Source organism: Coregonus clupeaformis, chromosome 19, assembly GCF_020615455.1.
Source record: "Coregonus clupeaformis isolate EN_2021a chromosome 19, ASM2061545v1, whole genome shotgun sequence".
Lineage (NCBI taxonomy): Eukaryota > Metazoa > Chordata > Actinopteri > Salmoniformes > Salmonidae > Coregonus > Coregonus clupeaformis.
The window spans coordinates 50,480,111-50,502,603 of record NC_059210.1 but is presented as its reverse complement, the minus strand read 5'-3'; the positions used below and the strand labels follow the sequence as shown (position 1 = coordinate 50,502,603).

Genomic DNA, 22,493 nt, shown 5'->3' with positions numbered 1-22,493 from the left:
GCTCCTGTATACTGTTCCTAATTGCAACAAGCATCTACATCAGCCTTTCTCATTATGTTTTTTTGTACCCCACATCAGGAAAACCTGTCTCTACTTTCAAGCACTTGACTCTGGCTAGGAGGGACAGCTAGCTGCAGATGATTCATGGCACGCCTGCTTTCACTTTATAACTATGTCCCCTGTGCTTAGCTACCCTGCAGACAAGGTCACCTACCTCCATCTCCTCATCCAAACAACAGAGTTCTGCCTGTAACTATACTGCAGAATGCAGAATGAGCGCATGCTAGAGGAACTGAACTTGACAAGTAGAGTTTTGAATAGGATTTGAATAGAACAAGCGACTTTGAGGTAAAAAAGACTTGTTCTCTAGGGCTGAAAGAGCTGAGAGCTCAGTTACAGCCAGCTGCCTAAATGAAGCTGACTCCTCGAGCTGTGAACGTCTTTGTGTAACAGATGGACCAATGTCTGGATTCCTCTTCTCATTAACATTTGGATAAAAACAATGCTTCTACAAGACACGCTGCAAAATGAGAACGCAAACACACAGACAGGTCCAGCTGTTATTGTTGTGTTGTTTGGAGGACGATTTCCATATTTATGACTCCACACACCTGGGGGGAGGTCAGATCAGAAGCATATGGATGGAAGTGTGCAAAGCTGTTGATATAGGGAACGGTACGTAGAGAGTTTGACAAACTGTCATCCATGATGGCACCAAATGTTTCATGACAGAAACGTTCTTATTTGCATTCTTACTTGTAGGCCTAATTGTTTTGGAACATATGTTGGCAACATGGCACCCATTTGAGTAGTGAAGTTTTGCCAAACCTTGCTGTATGGTGCATTGGCTGTGTACAGTAACCTACCTGTGGTTCCTTCTGCAGTCGTACGTGTGTTCCCCTGTGGCCTGATAGGGATCTCTTCACCATGGTGTGATGCCGGAAGTGATAATAACCCCCAAACACCTGCAGACACAGAAAAAGAACATTGAGACACTGATATGCAGTCCCAATGAAAACCAAAGAAACATATCGATAGCACTAGCGCACACTTGTACACACGTATACAGTAAGGGAAACAAGTATTTGATCCCCTGCTGATTTTGTACGTTTGCCCACTGACAAAGAAATGATCAGTCTATAATTTTAATGGTAGGTTTATTTGAACAGTGAGAGACAGAATAACAACAAAAAAATCCAGAAAAACGCATGTCAAAAATGTTATAAATTGATTTGCATTTTAATGAGGGAAATAAGTATTTGACCCCTCTGCAAAACATGACTTAGTACTTCGTGGCAAAACCCTTGTTGGCAATCACAGAGGTCAGACGTTTCTTGTAGTTGGCCACCAGGTTTGCACACATCTCAGGAAGGATTTTGTCCCACTCCTCTTTGCAGATCTTCTCCAAGTCATTAAGGTTTCGAGGCTGACATTTGGCAACTCGAACCTTCAGCTCCCTCCACAGATTTTCTATGGGATTAAGGTCTGGAGAGGAGAGCCACTCCTTTGTTGCCTTGGCCGTGTGTTTTGGGTCATTGTCATGCTGGAATACCCATCCACGACCCATTTTCAATGCCCTGGCTGAGGGAAGGAGGTTCTCACCCAAGATTTGACGGTATATGGCCCCGTCCATCGTCCCTTTGATGCGGTGAAGTTCTCCTGTCCCCTTAGCAGAAAAACACCCCATAACGCATAATGTTTCCACCTCCATGTTTGACTGTGGGGATGGTGTTCTTGGGGTCATAGGCAGCATTCCTCCTCCTCCAAACACGGCGAGTTGAGTTGATGCCAAAGAGCTCGATTTTGGTCTCATCTGACCACAACACTTTCACCCAGTTCTCCTCTGAATCATTCAGATGTTAATTGGCAAATTTCAGACGGGCATGTATATGTGCTTTCTTGAGCAGAGGGACCTTGCAGGCGCTGCAGGATTTCAGTCCTTCACGGCGTAGTGTGTTACCAATTGTTTTCTTGGTGACTATTGTCCCAGCTGCCTTGAGATCATTGACAAGATCCTCCCGTGTAGTTCTGGGCTGATTCCTCACCGTTCTCATGATCATTGCAACTCCACGAGGTGAGCTCTTGCATGGAGCCCCAGGCCGAGGGAGATTGACAGTTTTTTTGTGTTTCTTCCATTTGCGAATAATCGCACCAACTGTTGTCACCTTCTCACCAAGCTGCTTGGCGATGGTCTTGTAACCCATTCCAGCCTTGTGGGGAACGGCACCTCTGTACCTTCAGGCTCTGATCAGTCCCTACACCCAAACGAGGACATTGCGTTCATCCACCTCTGGCCTGCTGGCTCCCCTTCCTCTGCGGAAGCATAGCTCCCGCTCAGCCCAGTCAAAACTGTTCGCTGCTCTGGCACCCCAATGGTGGAACAAGCTCCCTCACGACGCCAGGACAGCGGAGTCACTCACCACCTTCCGGAGACATTTGAAACCCCACCTCTTTAAGGAATACCTGGGATAGGATAAAGTATTCCTTCTAACCCCCCCCAAATTGTAAAGTGGTTATCCCACTGGCTATAGGGTGAACGCACCAATTTGTGAGTCGCTCTGGCTAAGAGCGTCTGCTAAATGACGTTAATGTGCCCCTGAGCAAGGCACTTAACCCTAATTGCTCCTGTAAGTCGCTCTGGTTAAGAGCGTCTGCTAAATGACTAAAATGTAAAATGTAAATGTTGTGTAGGTCTACAATTTTGTCCCTGACATCCTTGGAGAGCTCTTTGGTCTTGGCCATGGTGGAGAGTTTGGAATCTGATTGATTGATTGCTTCTGTGGACAGGTGTCTTTTATACAGGTAACAAACTGAGATTACGAGCACTCCCTTTAAGAGTGTGCTCCTAATCTCAGCTCGTTACCTGTATAAAAGACACCTGGGAGCCAGAAATCTTTCTGATTGAGAGGGGGTCAAATACTTATTTCCCTCATTAAAATGTCAAATCAATTCATAACATTTTTTACATGCGTTTTTCTGGATTTTTTTTTTGTTATTCTGTCTCTCACTGTTCAAATAAAACTACCATTACAATTATAGACTGATCATTTCTTTGTCAGTGGGCAAACGTACAAAATCAGCAGGGGATCAAATACTTTTTTCCCTCACTGTACATATGCGCACGCAAACACACATTACATTTTCAGATAGCTAATGACAAATCCTTGCAACATGGGGCCGTTCATTATCATGCTGAAACATGAGGTGATAATCCCTGGGTTCTCATGCCTTGTTGCTTAAACAACACCTGTGCTGCGGAACACACACATATCCATTGTGGTAGCTGCAGACACAGAGACACACTCATACATCTATCTCACACCTGCGAAGTGGAGGGAGAGAGACCCAGCCAGTCAGGGATACTTGTCCACACTATGAATCAACACACACCACACCTCCATAGACAAAGACAGCTATTACCCACGGCTGAGGATGGACGGTCACATCCATCTCAGGTCATTAGCAGCAGCAGACACATCCATTAAGAGAACAACCCCCAGTTACTGTGCCACTGGGACACATACTTCATAACACTGGTGCCATCGTCCATTACACAATCCCATTCACTCATGAAAGAGCTTTTAACACTAGGGAAAGGCAGATACTGTACACTATACCCTTCCTCTGTCCTCCTCACAACCTGAGAGTGCCTTCTGTCTGTGACCTCCAACTTTACTGTCAGTCTGGCAATACCTGAGTGTTACCAAAGCCTCGCAAAGTTCTGTATCACTGACTATTCACTGGTCAAGGACAGCAGACAGACAGGGTGACAAGAAGACAAAGAGACAGACAGACAGATAGACAGGCAGACAAGGGGACAGCAGCACACTATAGAAAAACGACAGGGGCAGGGAGGAACAGATCATAGCCTCCTACATGGTCCCTAACAGCCCAGGAATGTGCAGAGGAGGTGGAGGAGAGACATCATCCCCGCACATCTGCATATATTCACAGGAGAGCTGCTTTTGTTTGAAGCGGAAGCGTTTCATTCTGTGCTGTAGTGTAATGCCACTGGGGACTGGCTCACCTTCACACAGCTAGCGGAGCGGAGAAGAGAGGGAGGGAGGGAGAGAACGAGGGAAGGGGGGGAAGAGTGATAGAACGAGGGGAGAGAGGGAAAGATAAATAGGGAGATAGAGAGGGGGAGGCTATGACAGGTGGGCCAGGCAGGATGGATGTGTGGGAGGGGAGAGAACAGCAGACACAGCAGGACAGAGAGCTCTATGGGGGCAGAAAGATTCTGCAGGCTTGCGTATCTGCATTCAGAGACCTGCACGAGACACTGAGCAGTGTGTGTCTATGTCTGAATGACATTTAAGTGGGGTCGTGATGGCAAATGTCAGTACAGTATGACAGTAAGTGACTCATGCTCAGTTCGTTCAGGTGTGTGTGTGTCTGTGTGTGAAAGAGAGAGAGAGAGAAATATAGAGGGGGAAAGAATTTTGCTGAAGATATACTGTACTGTACGTGTTAGTGTGTGACTCATGCTGTGTTCAGGTATGTGTGTGTGTTTGTGTGTGTGTGTGTGTGTGTGTGTGTGTGTGTGTGTAGGGGTGGGGGGTCAGAGATGGGCGGCAGGTTTCAAGTTTGGGGAAGCTTATAGCCATTTATGATTTTAATATGCAGAATTTCGTAGAATAGTTTATTTTCAATCATAACGTTTTGTTTCTCAAAATCATTGTCACGTGGTTAATCATTAAAATCTGAATGAAAATGATAAAAATCTAAAAGTTAAAATTCAACGAACGCGAGAGCACCAGCCTCTACCATTTGGACACATTGTTACACAGTGATCCATTGACGCTAAAGAAATGAGCGCATGGAACTATAGGGAAATGCAGCAGTAGGCCTATAACTTCCATTGTCAACTAAGTAAAAATACATACATTCTGGTTCTTTCAATCGCAATCATTTCTCTACTCAGCCTGTCTGCCTCCCTTTCTATACGTCTTGATATGAGCTACTCTTTTATCAATTCCCCATTACCTATTTTTACTCCTGGTGACATACAGTGCCTTGCAAAAGTATTCATCCCCCTTGGCGTTTTTCCTATTTTGTTGCATTACAACCTGTAATTTAAATGGATTTTTATTTGGATTTCATGTAATGGACATACACAAAATAGTCCAAATTGGTGAAGTGAAATGAAAAAAATAACTTGTTTCAAAAAAGTCTAAAAAATAAATAACGGAAAAGTTGTGCGTGCATATGTATTCACCCCCTTTGCTATGAAGCCCCTAAATCTGGTGCAACCAATTACCTTCAGATGTCACATAATTAGTTAAATAAAGTCCACCTGTGTGCAATCTAAGTGTCACATGATCTGTCACATGATCTCAGTATATATATACCTGTTCTGAAAGGCCCCAGAGTCTGCAACGCCACTAAGCAAGGGGCACCACCAAGCAAGCGGCACCATGAAGACCAAGGAGCTCTCCAAACAGGTCAGGGACAAAGTTGTGTAGAAGTACAGATCAGGGTTGGGTTATAAAAAAATATCCTAAACTTTGAACATCCCACGGAGCACCATTAAATCCATTATTAAAAAATTGAAAGAATATGGCACCACAAAAACCTGCCAAGAGAGGGCCGCCCACCAAAACTCTCGGACCAGGCAAGGAGGATATTAATCAGAGAGGCAACAAAGAGACCAAAGATAACCCTGAAGGAGCTGCAAAGCTCCACAGCGGAGATTGGAGTATCTCTCCATAGGACCACTTTAAGCCGTACACTCCACAGAGCTGGGCTTTACAGAAGAGTGGCCAGAAAAAAGCCTTTGCTTAAAGAAAAAAATAAGCAAACATGTTTGGTGTTTACCAAAAGGCATGTGGGAGACTCCCCAAATATATGGAAGAAGATACTCTGGTCAGATGAGACTAAAATTGAGTGTTTTGGCCATCAAGGAAAACGCTATGTCTGGCGCAAACCCAACACCTCTCATCACCCCGAGAACACCATCCCCACAGTGAAGCATGGTGGTGGCAGCATCATGCTGTGGGGATGTTTTTCATCGGTAGGAACTGGGAAACTGGTCAAAATTAAAGGAATGATGGATGGCGCTAAATACAGGGAAATTCTTGAGGGAAACCTGTTTCAGTCTTCCAGAGATTTGAGACTGGGACGGAGGTTCACCTTCTAGCAGGACAATGACCCTAAGCATACTGCTAAAGCAACACTCAAGTGGTTTAAGGGGAAACATTTAAATGTCTTGGAATGGCCTAGTCAAAGCCCAGACCTTAATCCAATTGAGAATCTGTGGTATGACTTAAAGATTGCTGTACACCAGCAGAACCCATCCAACTTGAAGGAGCTGGAGCAGTTTTGCCTTGAAGAATGGTAAAAAATCCCAGTGGCTAGATGTGCCAAGCTTATAGAGACATACCCCAAGAGACTTGCAGCTGTAATTGCTGTAATTGCTGCAAAAGGTGGCTCTACAAAGTATTGACTTTGGGGGGGTGAATAGTTATGCACGCTCAAGTTCAGTTTTTTTGTCTTATTTCTTATTTGTTTCACAAGAAAAAATATTTTGCATCTTTAAAGTGATAGGCATGTTGTGTAAATCAAATGATAAAACCCCCCAAAATATCAATTTTACTTCCAGGTTGTAAGGCAACAAAATAGGGAAAATGCCAAGGGGGGTAAGTACTTTCGCAAGCCACTGTATGTAATAGGGAATTGATAAAAATAAACAAAGGACAAACAATTCACACAATGAAACAATGAATGTGCAACAATTTGGAGAGAGATTCGCTTATCGCTTCGCCACACACCCCTCCCCTTCTTCTTGTCTAAATATTTTAAATTATACTCAAGACACATTATCTTCACACATACTTTAGATGCTTTTCACTGACCGCCACAACTCAATAATCAGCTAGGTCTATTGCCATGCGCTCTGCCTTCCCAAATAGGCATAGTCCTAGAAACAATGTTTTTAAATAAGCTAATTATCCTCGATTCCTCTGTGGTTAAATCATGCTTTCTGGTGAATTATTTTGAATGATTATATTTATTTCTATAGGCTATAGACAGGAGTAATTATATAATTTTGGCAAATGTATTTAAATTTACTTCCCTAGCCTATTGGACGCGCCGCCTCTGAAAGACTTCCTCATGTGCCATTTCTCTCCTGTTAAATTGGTTTTCATATCAACTTTCTTTCTTTGTCCAGAAGCCAAAGGCACAATCCTAGTCATATTAGCAACCCATCCTAGTTGTTGCATCATCTTTTCTATACTGAAGAAAAAAATGAACGCAACATGTAAATTGTTGGTCCCATGTTTCATGAGCTGAAATAAAAGATCCCAGAAATTTTCCATTAGAGCAAAAAGCTTATTTCTCTCAAATGTTGTGCACAAATTTGTTTACATCCCTGTTAGAGAGCATTTCTCCTTTGCCAAGATAATCCATTCACCTGACAGGTGTGGCATAACGAGAAGCTGATTAAACAGCATGATCATTACACAGGTGCACCTTGTGCTGGGGACAATAAAAGGCCACTCTAAAATGTGCAGTTTTGTCACACAACACAATGCCACAGATGTCTCAAGTTTTGAGGGAGTGTGAAATTGGCATGCTGACTGCAGGAATGTCCACCAGAGCTGTTGCCAGAGAATTGAATGTTCATTTCTTTACTATAAGCCGCCTCCAATGTTGTTTTAGAGAATTTGGCAGTATGTCCAACCGGCCTCACAACCGCAGACCACGTGTAACCACTTCAGCCCAGGACCTCCACATCTGGCTTCCTCACCTGCGGGATCGTCTGAGACCAGTCACCCGGAAAGCTGATGAAACTGTGGGTTTGCACAACCGCTCATCTGCGTGCTCGTTGTCCTCACCAGGGTCTTCAACTGACTGCAGTTTGGCGTCATAACCGACTTCAGTGGGCAAATGCTCATCTTTGATAGCAACTGGCATGCTAGAGAAGTGTGCTCTTCACAGGTGAATCACGGTTTCCACTGTACCGGGCAGATGGCAGACAGCATGTATGGCGTCGTGTGGGTGAGCGGTTTGCTGATGTCAACGTTGTGAACAGAGTGCCCCATGGTGGCGGTGGGGCTATGGTATGGGCAGGCATAAGCTATGGACAACAAACACAATTGCATTTTATCGATGGCAATTTGAATGCACAGAGATACCGTGACGAGATCCTGAGGCCCATTGTCGTGCCATTCATCCGCCGCCATCACCTCATGTTTCAGCATGATAATGCACGGCCCATGTCGCAAGGATCTGTACACAATTCCTGGGAGCTGAAAATGTCCCAGTTCTGCCATGGCCTGCATACTCACCAGACATGTCACCCATTGAGCATGTGGGACGCTCTGGATCGACGTGTACGACAGCGTGTTCCAGTTCCCGCCGATATCCAGCAACTTCGCACAGCCGTTGAAGAGGAGTGGGACAACATTCCACAGGCCACAATCAACAGCCTGATCAACTCTATGGGAAGGAGATGTGTCGCGCTGCATGAGGCAAATGGTGGTCACACAAGATACTGACTGGTTTTCTGATCCACGCCCCTACCTTTTTTTAAAGGTAACTGTGACCAACCGATTCATATCGTTATTCCCAGTAATGTGAAATCCATAGATTAGGGCCTAATTAATTTATTTCAATTGAGTGATTTCTTTATATGAACTGTAACTCAGTAAAATCTTTGAAATTGTTGCATGTTGCGTTTATATTTTTGTTCAGTGTAAGTTTCTAACTGAGATTTTCATCTCTGTCACATATGGAACCGCTCTCATCAGGTGTGCTGTTTAGAATGGTGTTTTCTTGCAAATTACATTTTGGCAAATTATATAATTTTTTTATTGGCTGCTTCATTACAGGAGTTGCATGTTCATTTATGATGAATTACCATAATCTAAATGTGATTTCTGTCATTCTGAGCACTGTGGGTGGATGCCCTAATGGCTTACTCACCCAATGCATATGGGTCCGTAAAATTTCTCAAATGGTCGGCAAATTAAAATCTTCCTGGTCAGGTTGTCCGGAAACCCAGTCACAGACAGACACTCAGACACACACAGGGTTTTTTCTTCCTGGTCAGGTTGTCCGGAAACCCAGTCCCAGACAGACACTCAGACACACACAGGGTTTTTTCTTCCTGGTCAGTTTGTCCGGAAACCCAGTCACAGACAGACACTCAGACACACACAGGGTTTTTTCTTCCTGGTCAGGTTGTCCGGAAACCCAGTCCCAGACAGACACTCAGACACACACAGGGTTTTTTCTTCCTGGTCAGGTTGTCCGGAAACCCAGTCCCAGACAGACACTCAGACACACACAGGTTTTTTTCTTCCTGGTCAGGTTGTCTGGAAACCCAGTCACAGACAGACACTCAGACACACACAGGGTTTTTTCTTCCTGGTCAGGTTGTCCGGAAACCCAGTCCCAGACAGACACTCAGACACACACAGGGTTTTTTCTTCCTGGTCAGGTTGTCCGGAAACCCAGTCCCAGACAGACACTCAGACACACACAGGGTTTTTTCTTCCTGGTCAGGTTGTCCGGAAACCCAGTCACAGACAGACACTCAGACACACACAGGGTTTTTTTCTTCCTGGTCAGGTTGTCCGGAAACCCAGTCCCAGACAGACACTCAGACACACACAGGGTTTTTTCTTCCTGGTCAGGTTGTCCGGAAACCCAGTCCCAGACAGACACTCAGACACACACAGGGTTTTTTCTAAGCTGCCTAAGCGTTATTTTTCAGGTCTCCTCAGTCCAAACAGTGTAAATAATTTATATTTTTACGCTTTCAGTGTAAACTTAAACGACTAAGACCAAATATAAAGTATGTAGAAAAGATAATGGACCTATATATATTTTTGAATAATACAATCTTTGAGAACTAACAATCACCCAAAAAAAAAAAATGCTAAACAGTCATGGAGAATAGAAAATTCCCAAAACAATACATTTAGCAGTATAGATTTTGTTATTATGTTTGAGTAAAAGAACACAGTATTAGCCATGGCAAAATGACTAATCAAAATGACTCAGCGAAATGACGTTGGCATGAGCAGCACCGCAGATATTGAGATGAGCGAGATGCAATACTTCGCTTTCACACAGTCACACACAGTGTCTGTGCATACGCACGGGATCGCTTTATGCTCTTACAGCATGGGAGCCACGGAACCAAAACAGCGGAGATGTTGAGCCTCACCCTTCAATGCTCTTAGTTTTTACGGACAATGACCCACTATGCTGTTTACTTTCTGCATCTGCGTCATATCGCTGAGTCTACCTTTAAAACTGCACAATTTTCTCTCTGCTCCATGGCAGAATATGCTTTAAAACTGCAACATTTTCTCTCAGCTGCATGGCAAAATGTATAGAATCGCAGGAAATTAGCTTTAGACTGCAAAAAATTATCTCAGCTCCATGGAGAAATTTGTAGAATTGCAGCCAGCCAGGCATCAAAGAAACACCCAGCAGCTACAACACATTGCAACACACCTCCCTGTTTCACTCACTGTCTGTTTCTCTAACTGGCTGTCTGCCTTTCTTATTCTTTAACTCTCTCCTTAGTTTTTTCTTGCTCTCTCACTGTTTTCTATCTCTCTTTCTACATCTCTCTCTCTCTCTCTCTCTCTCTCTCTCTCTCTCTCTCTCTCTCTCTCTCTCTCTCTCTCTCTCTCTCTCTCTCTCTCTCTCTCTCTCTCTCTCTCTCTCTCTCTCTCTCTCTCTCTCTCTCTCTCTCTCTCTCTCTCTCTCTCTCTCTCTCTCTCTCTCTCTCCTCCAGATGTATGCTGGCCTCGAGTCTGATCCCTTATTTCCCCACCACACATGGGTGGGGTGTATGTGTGCCGGTGTGTGTTTGGGCCTGTGCTGTGTATGCCTATGCTGGTATGTTTGTGTGTGATGGGGGGGGATGTTGGAAGACGCGGTAGTTAGTTAATCGGCCAGGGACAGGCTTTCTCTTTAGCTTGGCTCAGCCTGCCCACGGTGGCTGGATTGACTGAGACAGAGCCTCTGTCTGGTAGAGGCTCAGTCTATTTATTCCCTGGTGGCTGAGCAGGGGGAGTGCACAACAGCCTATCCAGCTTATTGGAGACTTTCAATCATTTCCATCTCTTAAGGAAAAACAGTGGGCTCAATTGTTGTTTAGGGAGACAGCAATACCAGTAATTATTCACTTTAACCGCTATGCACGTTAATTTAGGCTCTGTGATATCCATGTACCCTAGCATCTACAAGCAGAGCCAGCCTACTGCACATCAACATTCACATCTCACACAAACACAGGACACACACACTCTCCCTCTCACACACACACACACACACACACACACACACACACACACACACACCCACACAGACACACACACACTTCCTCTCACATGCCCACACAGACACACACACACACACACCAAGATGAGTCAGTGTGTAGTCAGCCACGCTCAGTCATCCAGTTGGAAATGTCAGCTTCACAGCGTAGCTCATTGATTGCTGCATCCCTCCACCCTGCTGTCGCTGTGCTTTTTACTGTTCCTTGCCCTTACACTCACTCACTCACACACACATGCATGGACAAACACACACACACTGCGCATCTCTGAAATCATCTCTGCTGAATTGCTCATTGAATGTGCCTTTGTTGTTCTTATCATGGACGTATGCCCTTCACTCACACATGCACGCGTGCGCACGTGCACACACACACACACACAGTCTGATAGGTGCAGAGTGGGCTAATCAAACTAAAAGTTACTTGCGTAACTCCTGTTCTCTGATATTATGAGTGAGATATCGCACGTGGGGATTCGCTAGGATCACTTACTCTCGGAAGAACCTATCAAAAGCGTCTGTTGGAGACAGGTCGGGTAGAGTGGCGAATGAGGTGAGCCCCTCACCTTCCTTAAAATGAGCCACTCTCCCACCCTCTGGTGCATGCTTTTTTTCTTTGCACTCTTGCGACAGTGAAATGCTGTACGATATCAAACAGAGAAGTATTCTTTCAATTATTTGTTTTGTATCTCACATGAGGGGATATGGCCAACTCCTGTATCACAAAGACATGCTCTCTGAAGCCAGGGTAGTCCCAACATCAGCAACACTCAGAGGTTCCGAAACTGAGGGAGTACTCACCAAGAAGGTGCAGAAACAACCCATCGGGAAAAAAACTCATAACAAAGTGAGGGGAAGCCCAATATATCATACACACAATCTCAGTTTAATGAGATATATCCCAAAACAAGAGGTAAACTCCTCTGTAGGAGAGAGCACTTCCAGGCTCCTCTGAAGGCTATCACCCTCGCCATTATAAATCAATATAATATCCGGCAGGACATCATTGAAGAGAGAAGGGCACACCCTCTTCCGAGGGTGGTAGCCCAGTGAGCGAAGAGCATAACACCCTTGCCTGAGCTCTCCTACAATCCAAGAAGATGCGCACTGCGCATACTGGACAACGATGGGGATGCCCTTCTGGGGAAGGCGACAGGCGAAAAGCCATAAGCTCCAAAGTGTGACAATGGGAAAAAGTTGTCCCAGGCCAAAGATGAGGTTAGATACATTAACCTGAAAACCCCCTGGGCAGACTGCAGGTGCAAACAGTGGCTAGTAGAGCACAGTTCACACATACCGTAAGCTTAAGGACGCAAGGACAGTAGTAAAATAAAAGCCACGCTTTTCAGTGGCTATTAGCTGCTGTGAAAAGGATCTTTAGAACAATAGACATGTCCCAGGACGAGCTAAAGGCTTAGAGATTGGGCGTAAGCGATGTGTCTCCCTTATGCCATATGTACACTACACGACTTTCTAAATCCCTAACGTCACTGAGCCTCTCACATTAAACAACTGTATTTTCGGTAGTCTTGCAAACGTATTGGTGCGCACACTAAACAATGTGGTACAGACGGGGGTCACACACTACAACATTCTTCACTTGGTTGTGAGGATTCTCGATACCACCACGTTGTCTCGCGAAAACAATGATGTGATAGATTGTTAATGTAGCTAGAATGAGCTATGGCTCAAAGTAGCCTCAAAATGTTTCCAGTCAGACATTCACGCTTGCCATACAGAGTTGAAATACACTACATGACCAAAAGTATGTGGACACCTGCTTGTCGAACATCTCATTCCAAAATCATGGGCATTAATATGGAGTTGGTCCCCCCTTTGCTGCTTAACAGCCTCCACTCTTCTGGGAAGGCTTTCTACTAGATGTTGGAACATTGCTGCGGGGACTTGCTTCCATTCAGCCACAAGAGTATTAGTGAGGTCGGGCACTGATGTTGGGCGATTAGGCCTGGCTGGCAGCCAGTGTTCCAATTTATCCCAAAGGTGTTTGATGGGGTTGAAGTCAGCGCTCTGTGCAGACCAGTCAAGTTCTTCCACACCAATCTCGACAAACCATTTCTGTATGGACCTCGCTTTGTGCACTGGGGCATTGTCATGCTGAAACAGGAAAGGGCCTTCCCCAAACTGTTGCCACAAAGTTGGAAGCACAGAATCGTCTAGAATGTCATTGTATGCTGTAGCGTTAAGATTTCTACTCTAATATTCCTCCTCCACCAAACTTTACAGTTGGCACTATGCATTGGGGCAGGTAGCGTTCTCCTGGCATCCGCCAAACCCAGATTAGTCTGTCGGACTGCCAGATGGTGAAGCGTGATTCATCACTCCAGAGAACGCGTTTCCACTGCTCCAGAGTCCAATGGCGGGGAGCTTTACACCACTCCAGCCGACGCTTGGCATTGCGCATGGTGATCTTAGGCTTGTGTGCGGCTGCTCGGCCATGGAAAGCCATTACATGAAGCTCCCGACGAACAGTAATTGTGCTGATGTTGGCAGTTTGGAACTCAGTAGTGAGCAGCGCTCTCTGGTGGGAAAACAGGAATGGCGCATACCAGAGCTGGCTTGACTGTGATTGACTGCTATGGCGGGAGCTGAGGCCTAAAAAGGACATAGGCAAGGAGAAAGGGCCACAGTGGATGGTGAAAGACAGATTGCTGTCCTGCTCCGTGTGTCGTGAGACCGGAGGGAGGGCTGAAATGCTGACTTCTGCCCTTGGCTGAAAACCTGAAAAGGTGCCAGGGGGAGAGAGCCTGACGGAGGGAGGCACTCGGGGGGCATGGTCACTAAAGTGAGCTGCTGCACAGAGAATAGGGTTTTGTCTTAACGCAACCCTGCCTTCCCACTGCTGCGAAACTCGGAGGGGAAGGAGTAGCAAACGTTAAACCCGAAGAGAGAGGGTAGGGCAGAGAGCCATTGCACACTATCCTCCTCAGCCGCAAGGGCTGCGCTCTAGGTTGGACGACCCTTCTTACCTCCCTTAGGAGGGTAATAGGAGCAGATCCTTGCTGTGGCTCCAGCGTTAGACTGCTTACCCACAGGTTTGGGCTAGTTCAGGAGCCTGAGTCTTGGCAGACCGCTGCGTCGCCGGGGACCTCAGTCCCCCAATGTCAGCTTGTTGCCCGCTCCCAGCTGTGAGGCTGGGGCGAGATGCAGGAACCAACAGGCTGCCACAGGGCCCGGGTCTGCGGGTCTTTCTTGCGCATGTCACACTTCTGCCGCATGGTCAGCGTTGGCTATTGAAAGTAGAACCCAGTAGAAAATGTGTGATTTCATAGCGAACTGAAGCTTGTATCCCCTCGTAATAGTAGACAGCCTTTAGTCGGTAACTGCCCATGCGCATCAATTCTCTGCTATGAGAAAGCTGTCCACAAGCCTGATTACTTGCACTCACCAGAGGTAATGTGGGCACCCTCTGGTGGCGTCAAAGAGACACTTTTATTGAAATAACACGGCCCTGTGCCCCTGGTTTCAAGGGGACAGAGGGATATATTTTTGGAGGCAAAGTGCTGTAGGCACGGAGTGGGGACAGTGCTTGATGGCGATTGACATTTACTCATCCAGCCTTGGCTTGAACCTCAAAAGGTGCCAAGGTTTTAACTTGGAGGGTACTTAGGTAAGTAAGCACAAAAACGACTGAACGTTATGTGAACTATACCAGAGAGCCAAGCTAGCAGTGTGCTAGCTGAGGCAGGCAGCGTGAGTGTTACGCCTAGATTAGCAGTGGTACAGACAGCCATGCCGCGTTAGCTAGCCTGTTTCAAGCCATCTCGTGGACCAGATCACCGCATAGTGGGGCTGGTTCAGTTAGTAGCGGTGGTGGAAAAAGTACCCAATTGTCATACTTGAGTAAAAGTAAAGATACCTTAATAGAAAATGACTCAAGTAAAAGTGAAAGTCACCCAGTAAAATACTACTTGAGTAAAAGTCTAAAAGTATTTGGTTTAAAATTTAGTAAATGTAATTGCTAAAATATACTTAAGTATAAAAAGTAAAAGTAAATTCCTTATATTAAGCAAACCAGACAGCACAATATTCGTGTTTTTTTCATTTATGGATGGGGGGAGGGGGGGGGGGGGTTTGGCATTGCTTATGTGTGTTTTATTTTATATTTAACCTTTATTTAACCAGGGAAAACCCATTGAGACCAGGGTCTCATTTACAAGGGTGCCCTGGGAATAATACATCAACATCAAGTCAATACCAATCGGTGCGGATAGAGCAGCTTGCTGTGGAGTGGGTAAGCGATTTAATCTGTATAAGAAAGTCGTTAAGCGCAAATAGTATTTTGCCGTAACAAAGACAAACACACACACTGTGCTGCCAGTCAAGAGATGCAACTGAAATTTTGAGGGTGAGGAAAGAATGAGAGCGGATTGAGGAAGCTTGCCTTGAAGCGCTGGGCATCTTGTTATGACATGCATTATATGAATTATGCCCACAGAATTATACCTACGGAGGAGCGGCTTCTATGGAGGAACTTTGAATGTCTTTGAACTTCCGAGTTGGTTTAATGTTGGACCAGCGCAAACGTAGCTAGCTAGCTAACAAGCTTGTGTGTGTAGAGCAGCACTAGAATTGGGCTCCCGAGTGGCGCAGCGGTCTAAGGCACTGCATCTCAGTGCTTGACCCCCTGGTTCGATTCCAGGCTGTATCACAACCGGCCGTGATTGGGAGTCCCATAGGGTGGCGCCCGGGTTTGGCTGGTGTAGGCCGTCATTGTAAATAAGAATTTGTTCTTAACTGACATGCCTAGTAAAAAAAAAAAAAAGTATTACCTTTATGTAGTTAATAAATCTAATGTGAAACGTGATAACTATTGTATCCTTAACTAGCATTGAAAAAGTCAATCCATTGTTCTCTAATTAAACATCTCTCCCTAATTTCTGAATTACGCTTGTAACATCGTCAGTAGGCTACAGTAACCTATGCTTCAGAGGGGAGGGGCAGGTAGCCTACACGCACACGCACACCCTCTGGCAAAGATTTCCAGCTGGCAGGCAGATGCTGGAATACATTTCTGAGTGACAGAGAGAGGGCTTTGCACAGGCGCTTTGTTGCGATTTCTGTGGGACAGGAAGAAAATGCCCGGAACGTAAAAAATTAAGTTATTAACCGGTTCCCATGCTTTTAAAATAACGGTTCTGTTCCGGAACAGTATAGATCACTTTCGTTTTCGGTTTGGGTTCTGTTCCTCAAACAATTTTATTTTCCGGTTTTCGTTTCTGTTTCCTGAACCGGTTCCAACCCCTGATTTCTATAAAGTAAACCGATCCTAATCATCAGCTTCTTTGTTAGTTTTTCAATGTGTGTTTTAAAAGACAGCTTATCATCAATCCAAATACCTAAATACTTATAATGAGGTACTTGCTCAATTTGGGCTCCCTTCAAGGTGCAGATACACAGATCTTTAGGGTAAATTTTACGAGACCCGGAGAACAACATAAACTTGGTTTTATCAACATTTAGCACTAATTTAAGATAGGTGAGCAATTCTTGAATTGAATCAAAGCAAAGCTGAAGGGCGTTAATGGCCTGCTGCACTGAGGTGGCACGGGAATAAATAACTGTGTCATCCGCAAAGAGATGTAGGCCCCAGTTATTATTATTCAGGGACAAACCAACATGATTAATGTAAATAGTGAACAGTAAAAGGGCCTAGTATTGAGCCTTGTGGCACTCCTTTGGTTATTTAAAGAAAATATCAAACAGATCCCACTATCAGATTCCACAGCAATGAGGAGAACTGAAATATTAGCTGAAGATTTAACTGCACAACTTGATGAGGCCATTCAGAATGCACCATGCATTTCATTAGCTGTGGATGAATCAACAGATAACACTGATAATGCCCAGCTTCTTCTGTTTGTCAGATTTTATAACAAAACAAAGAAGGAATTCTGTGAGGAGCTGTTGGGCTTAACAAATCTAGAAGCACACACACGGGGAAAGTATTGCCAACAAGGGTTTTGCCACCAAGTACTAAGTCATGTTTTGCAGAGGAGTCAAATACTTATTTCCCTCATTAAAATGCAAATCAATTTATAACATTTTTTACATGCATTTTTCTGGATTTTTTTGTTGTTATTCTGTCACTCACTGTTCAAATAAACCTACCTTAAAATTATAGACTGATCATGTCTTTGTCAGTGGGCAAACGTACAAAATCAGCAGGGGATCAAATACTTTTTTCCCTCACTGTAAATTATTTTAATGAGAGTACTCGAACACAGACATTCCTTCAAATGCCCATCCCTAGTTTTAACATATGTCAATGATAGGGGGAAAAAACACCCTCCTGAACACTCTCCACTGCTCTTTGGGATTTGACCGCTGGTAGAAATGAGTGTGTTCACTTGGGGAAAATGCCACCAACACTCAGCTTTGAAAATGAAACATGACATTATGAGAAACTAGCCTGTAGGAACATCTTGGTGTGTGTGGGCATCTGGCTAGGTTATTTCAGTCTCGCGGGCACTGAGTGTTGTGTCAGTGAGTGTCACTAACTCTGCAGAATAAGCCTGGAGCCGGAGGCACCGTGTCGCCTGGATGGCAATGTCATAAAAGTTTCAAAACTATTCGGACGTGAACAGTATGCAATCTGTTCACCCTGTACCACCCCAACAATCACTGTAACTTTCTCTCTCTGCATCTCTCTGTTTTTATATCCAACTTTCCATGGCTCTCTGGCATTGGAAGAGGTGGGCTGCGAGTGATAGGCGCTAGTTCTCTTTGAGTAGCCAACAACAAAACTAGGCTACTTAACTGGGAAGATGTCCAAAGCTGTTGTGGTGGTTTTCAAATGTAGGCTAAGTAGTTTTTGTTGACACATCAAATCAAATCCAAATCAAATCACATTTTATTTGTCACATACACGTGTTTAGCAGATGTTATTGTGGGTGTAGCGAAATGCTTGTGCTTCTAGCTCCGACAGTGCAGTAATATCTAACAAGTAATTTCTAACAATTTCACAACATATACCCAATACACACACATCTAGTAAAAATTATCACGAGTATTGCATCGTAGGCTACATCTTTGAAAATAGTATTTTTGTATTATTTTTTTCAAAGTGGATTTCTGTTTTCTCACTGAAAAGGGTTTCTGGTTCTGTTGGCCGTCGTCAGAGCTTTTAAACTAAATACTAAACCATCTTTTGAATTCTGCATCCCGGGAACTTTGGATGTGGCTGCGTTATTGATGTCATGTTAATCAGGCCTTTTGATTTGAACATTTGAAAACTTTTGGTGTTTGTACTAGGCTATTTGATTTAATTTATACAGTGAGGGAAAAAAGTATTTGATCCCCTGCTGATTTTGTACGTTTGCCCACTGACAAAGAAATGATCAGTCTATAATTTTAATGGTAGGTTTATTTGAACAGTGAGAGACAGAATAACAACAAAAAAATCCAGAAAAACGCATGTCAAAAAATTTATAAATGGATTTGCATTTTAATGAGGGAAATAAGTATTTGACCCCTCTGCAAAACATGACTTAGTACTTGGTGGCAAAACCCTTGTTGGCAATCACAGAGGTCAGACGTTTCTTGTAGTTGGCCACCAGGTTTGCACACATCTCAGGAGGGATTTTGTTCCACTCCTCTTTGCAGATCTTCTCCAAGTCAATAAGGTTTCAAGGCTGACGTTTGGCAACTCGAACCTTCAGCTCCCTCCACAGATTTTCTATGGGATTAAGGTCTGGAGACTGGCTAGGCCACTCCAGGACCTTAATGTGGTTCTTCTTGAGCCACTCCTTTGTTGCCTTGGCCGTGTGTTTTGGGTCATTGTCATGCTGGAATACCCATCCACGACCCATTTTCAATGCCCTGGCCGAGGGAAGGAGGTTCTCACCCAAGATTTGACGGTACATGGCCCCGTCCATCGTCCCTTTGATGCGGTGAAGTTGTCCTGTCCCCTTAGCAGAAAAACACCCCCAAAGCATAATGTTTCCACCTCCATGTTTGAAGGTGGGGATGGTGTTCTTGGGGTCATAGGCAGCATTCCTCCTCCTCCAAACACGGCGAGTTGAGTTGATGCCAAAGAGCTCGATTTTGGTCTCATCTGACCACAACACTTTCACCAAGGTTCTCCTCTGAATCATTCAGATGTTCATTGGCAAACTTCAGACGGCCCTGTATATGTGCTTTCTTGAGCAGGGAGACCTTGCGGGCGCTGCAGGATTTCAGTCCTTCACGGCGTAGTGTGTTACCAATTGTTTTCTTGGTGACTATGGTCCCAGCTGCCTTGAGATCATTGACAAGATCCTCCCGCGTAGTTCTGGGCTCATTCCTCACCGTTCTCATGATCATTGCAACTCTACGAGGTGAGATCTTGCATGGAGCCCCAGGCCGAGGGAGATTGACAGTTCTTTTGTGTTTCTTCCATTTGCGAATAATCGCACCAACTGTTGTCACCTTCTCACCAAGCTGCTTGGCGATGGTCTTGTAGCCCATTCCAGCCTTGTGTAGGTCTACAATCTTGTCCCTGACATCCTTGGAGAGCTCTTTGGTCTTGGCCATGGTGGAGAGTTTGGAATCTGATTGATTGATTGCTTCTGTGGACAGGTGTCTTTTATACAGGTAACAAGCTGAGATTAGGAGCACTCCCTTTAAGAATGTGCTCCTAATCTCAGCTCATTACCTGTATAAAAGACACCTGGGAGCCAGAAATCTTTCTGATTGAGAGGGGGTCAAATACTTATTTCCCTCATTAAAATGCATTACATTTACATTTACGTCATTTAGCAGACGCTCTTATCCAGAGCGAAATGCAAATCAATTTATAACATTTTTGACATGCGTTTTTCTGGATTTTTTTGTTGTTATTCTGTCTCTCACTGTTCAAATAAACCTACCATTAAAATTATAGACTGATCATTTCTTTGTCAGTGGGCAAACGTACAAAATCAGCAGGGGATCAAATACATTTTTCCCTCACTGTATATGTTACAGCACTTTGGTTTCACAAATAAATATTTTGAAATGGAACCAATTTATCTGTTTCTGTCTTCAGTCCTTTTTAAACAGGATAGATGGGCTATATAGTCTACTACTGTATAGGTTGAATGTGATAATCTGCCTATACCCAGCCTTAGTAGGCCTATAACTCCATTCCTATTGTATTCAGAGTTTAGAGAAATTAATCTAATTGGAAATGAGGTATTATCAGGCTGTTTGCGATGAATGTCTGTTGAATTTGGAAAAACCCACCCTCACTCGGCCTCGCCCCACCTACTCAGCCAATCAGGAGCCGCTAATGCGTTGCAGCCTTGGCATACTGCATACTTTTTACTAAACAGTACGTGCTAAATAGTATGCTACGATGAGTAAGTAGTATGTAGTTTAATTATTTAGTACGCTAGTATGGGTATTCGGACACGGCCTCTGTCTCTCGTTCATTCTCTCTATTTCTCTCTTTCTATCTCTCTCTCAAAACACAAGGACTGATGTTTTCTAGAGGTTGAGAGCTGAAGCCTCGTTAGTACATACAGGGCCTAGTTGTCTATGAGAAATGAATAGCCCAGCACTCAGAGAACTGTCCTATTGACTTTAGACCTGAATCAGTCAATCAATCAATGATTGCAGATGGCTGCATCAGTGAAAGAAGCAATGAGCCTGTGTGTGTACAATAACCTCTTAGCCGTCTAGGTGAATTAAGAGTGTGTGTGTGTGTGGTAATGATGACGAACTAGTGAAAGGAGGAGAGGAATATGTCCTCTACCCATAAGCGCCCTTAACTTCAATAACACATACAGTGCATTCGGAAAGTATTCAGACACCTTGACTTTTTCCACATTTAATTACATTACAGCCTTATTCTAAAATGGATTAAATAAAACATTTTCCTCATCTACACACAATACCCCATAATGAAAACAGGTTTTTAGAATTTTTGCAAATGTATTAAAAATAAAAACAGAAATACTTTATTTACAGAATTATTCAGACCCTTTGCTATGAGACTCGAAATTGAGCTCAGGTGCATCCTGTTTCGATTGATCATCCTTGAGATGTTTCTACAACTTGATTGGAGTCCACCTGTGGTTAATTCTATTGATTGGACATGATTTGGAAAGGCACACACCTGTCTATATAAGGTCCCACAGTTGACAGTGCATGTCAGAGCAAAAACCAAGCCATGAGGTCAAAATAATTGTCCATAGAGCTCCGAGACAGGATTTTGTTGAGGCACAGATCTGGGGAAGGGTACCAAACAATTTCTGCAGCATTGAAGGTCCCCAAAACACAGTGGCCTCCATCAATATGACCGCTAGGGGGCAATTCAGTTTAATCTACCGTAGTCATGGCTACTCTGTCCCTCCATCCCTGGGTCTCACGGTGTGTCCCTTTCAGATTTGCATTTCACCACATCTTCATTTAACTGCCATTTTTCCAACTGTTAATGACGATGACGTACTGGTGGTCAACTCCTAAAGAATCGATATCTCGACTCCTCGCACGTCGACTCCCGGTGTCAACTCCCATTTCTGACTGTCAAGATTCGATTCAGCTAAGCATCGACTCCTAAGAGTCAGAATTTTTGGAACGGAGGAGACTGATGCCGGGCCCTATCATCAATGAATAGGCTAGGATATTCTACAGGCAACAGACCAAAGACTGAACACACACTCGCATCATTAGCGAAGAGAAAGAGCAGTCGAGCCAGCATGAGGGAGAGAGAGGAGGGGGCAGGCAGAAAGAGACGTGCGCATATATCTTGGTAATCTATATCTCGCATATTCACCAAATTAGCCTAAAGTTCATCTCTTTCTCCCTGATTTTATGTAAACTTTCACCATGTCTAGTTAGGCTATAACACTGCAAATAATATTTTTTGTCATAACTGCACTGTGATTAAAATGTTGTTTTTGGAAAGGGATTTTTTCCTAAATGTTAATGATCCCAATGTTGTTTAAACATTTACACCGTTAAATGTCACACCCCTAGTCGGCGCCTACGACCGCACGTAGTGGTACTTAATCGGCAGACTTGGAACCTGTCATACTGAATGAGCCAAGATGTCTGACAATCGTTTACGACCTAAGAATTTGCCCATGATGTGGACATTTTGTCTGGGATGGCAAAATTCGTGGCATAACACGGCTACAATCGTACAGTCTGTGCGGGCCTTAAATGAAAGATTCACCGATTTTGAATTGTTCTATTCCGGGGACATTTCA

The 22,493-nt window shown here is 44.3% G+C and overlaps 1 protein-coding gene across 2 annotated transcripts in view; it reads right to left on the bottom strand.

The window, feature by feature from the left end:
* furinb (furin (paired basic amino acid cleaving enzyme) b) overlaps positions 1-22,493 on the bottom strand; it is a 202,987-nt gene that overhangs the window by 92,679 nt on the left and 87,815 nt on the right. For both annotated transcript variants that reach the window (XM_041838004.2, XM_041838005.2), the window contains exon 3: positions 867-965. In XM_041838004.2, the coding sequence (XP_041693938.1) occupies positions 867-965 (99 nt within the window). The remainder of the gene's footprint in view (positions 1-866; positions 966-22,493) is intronic.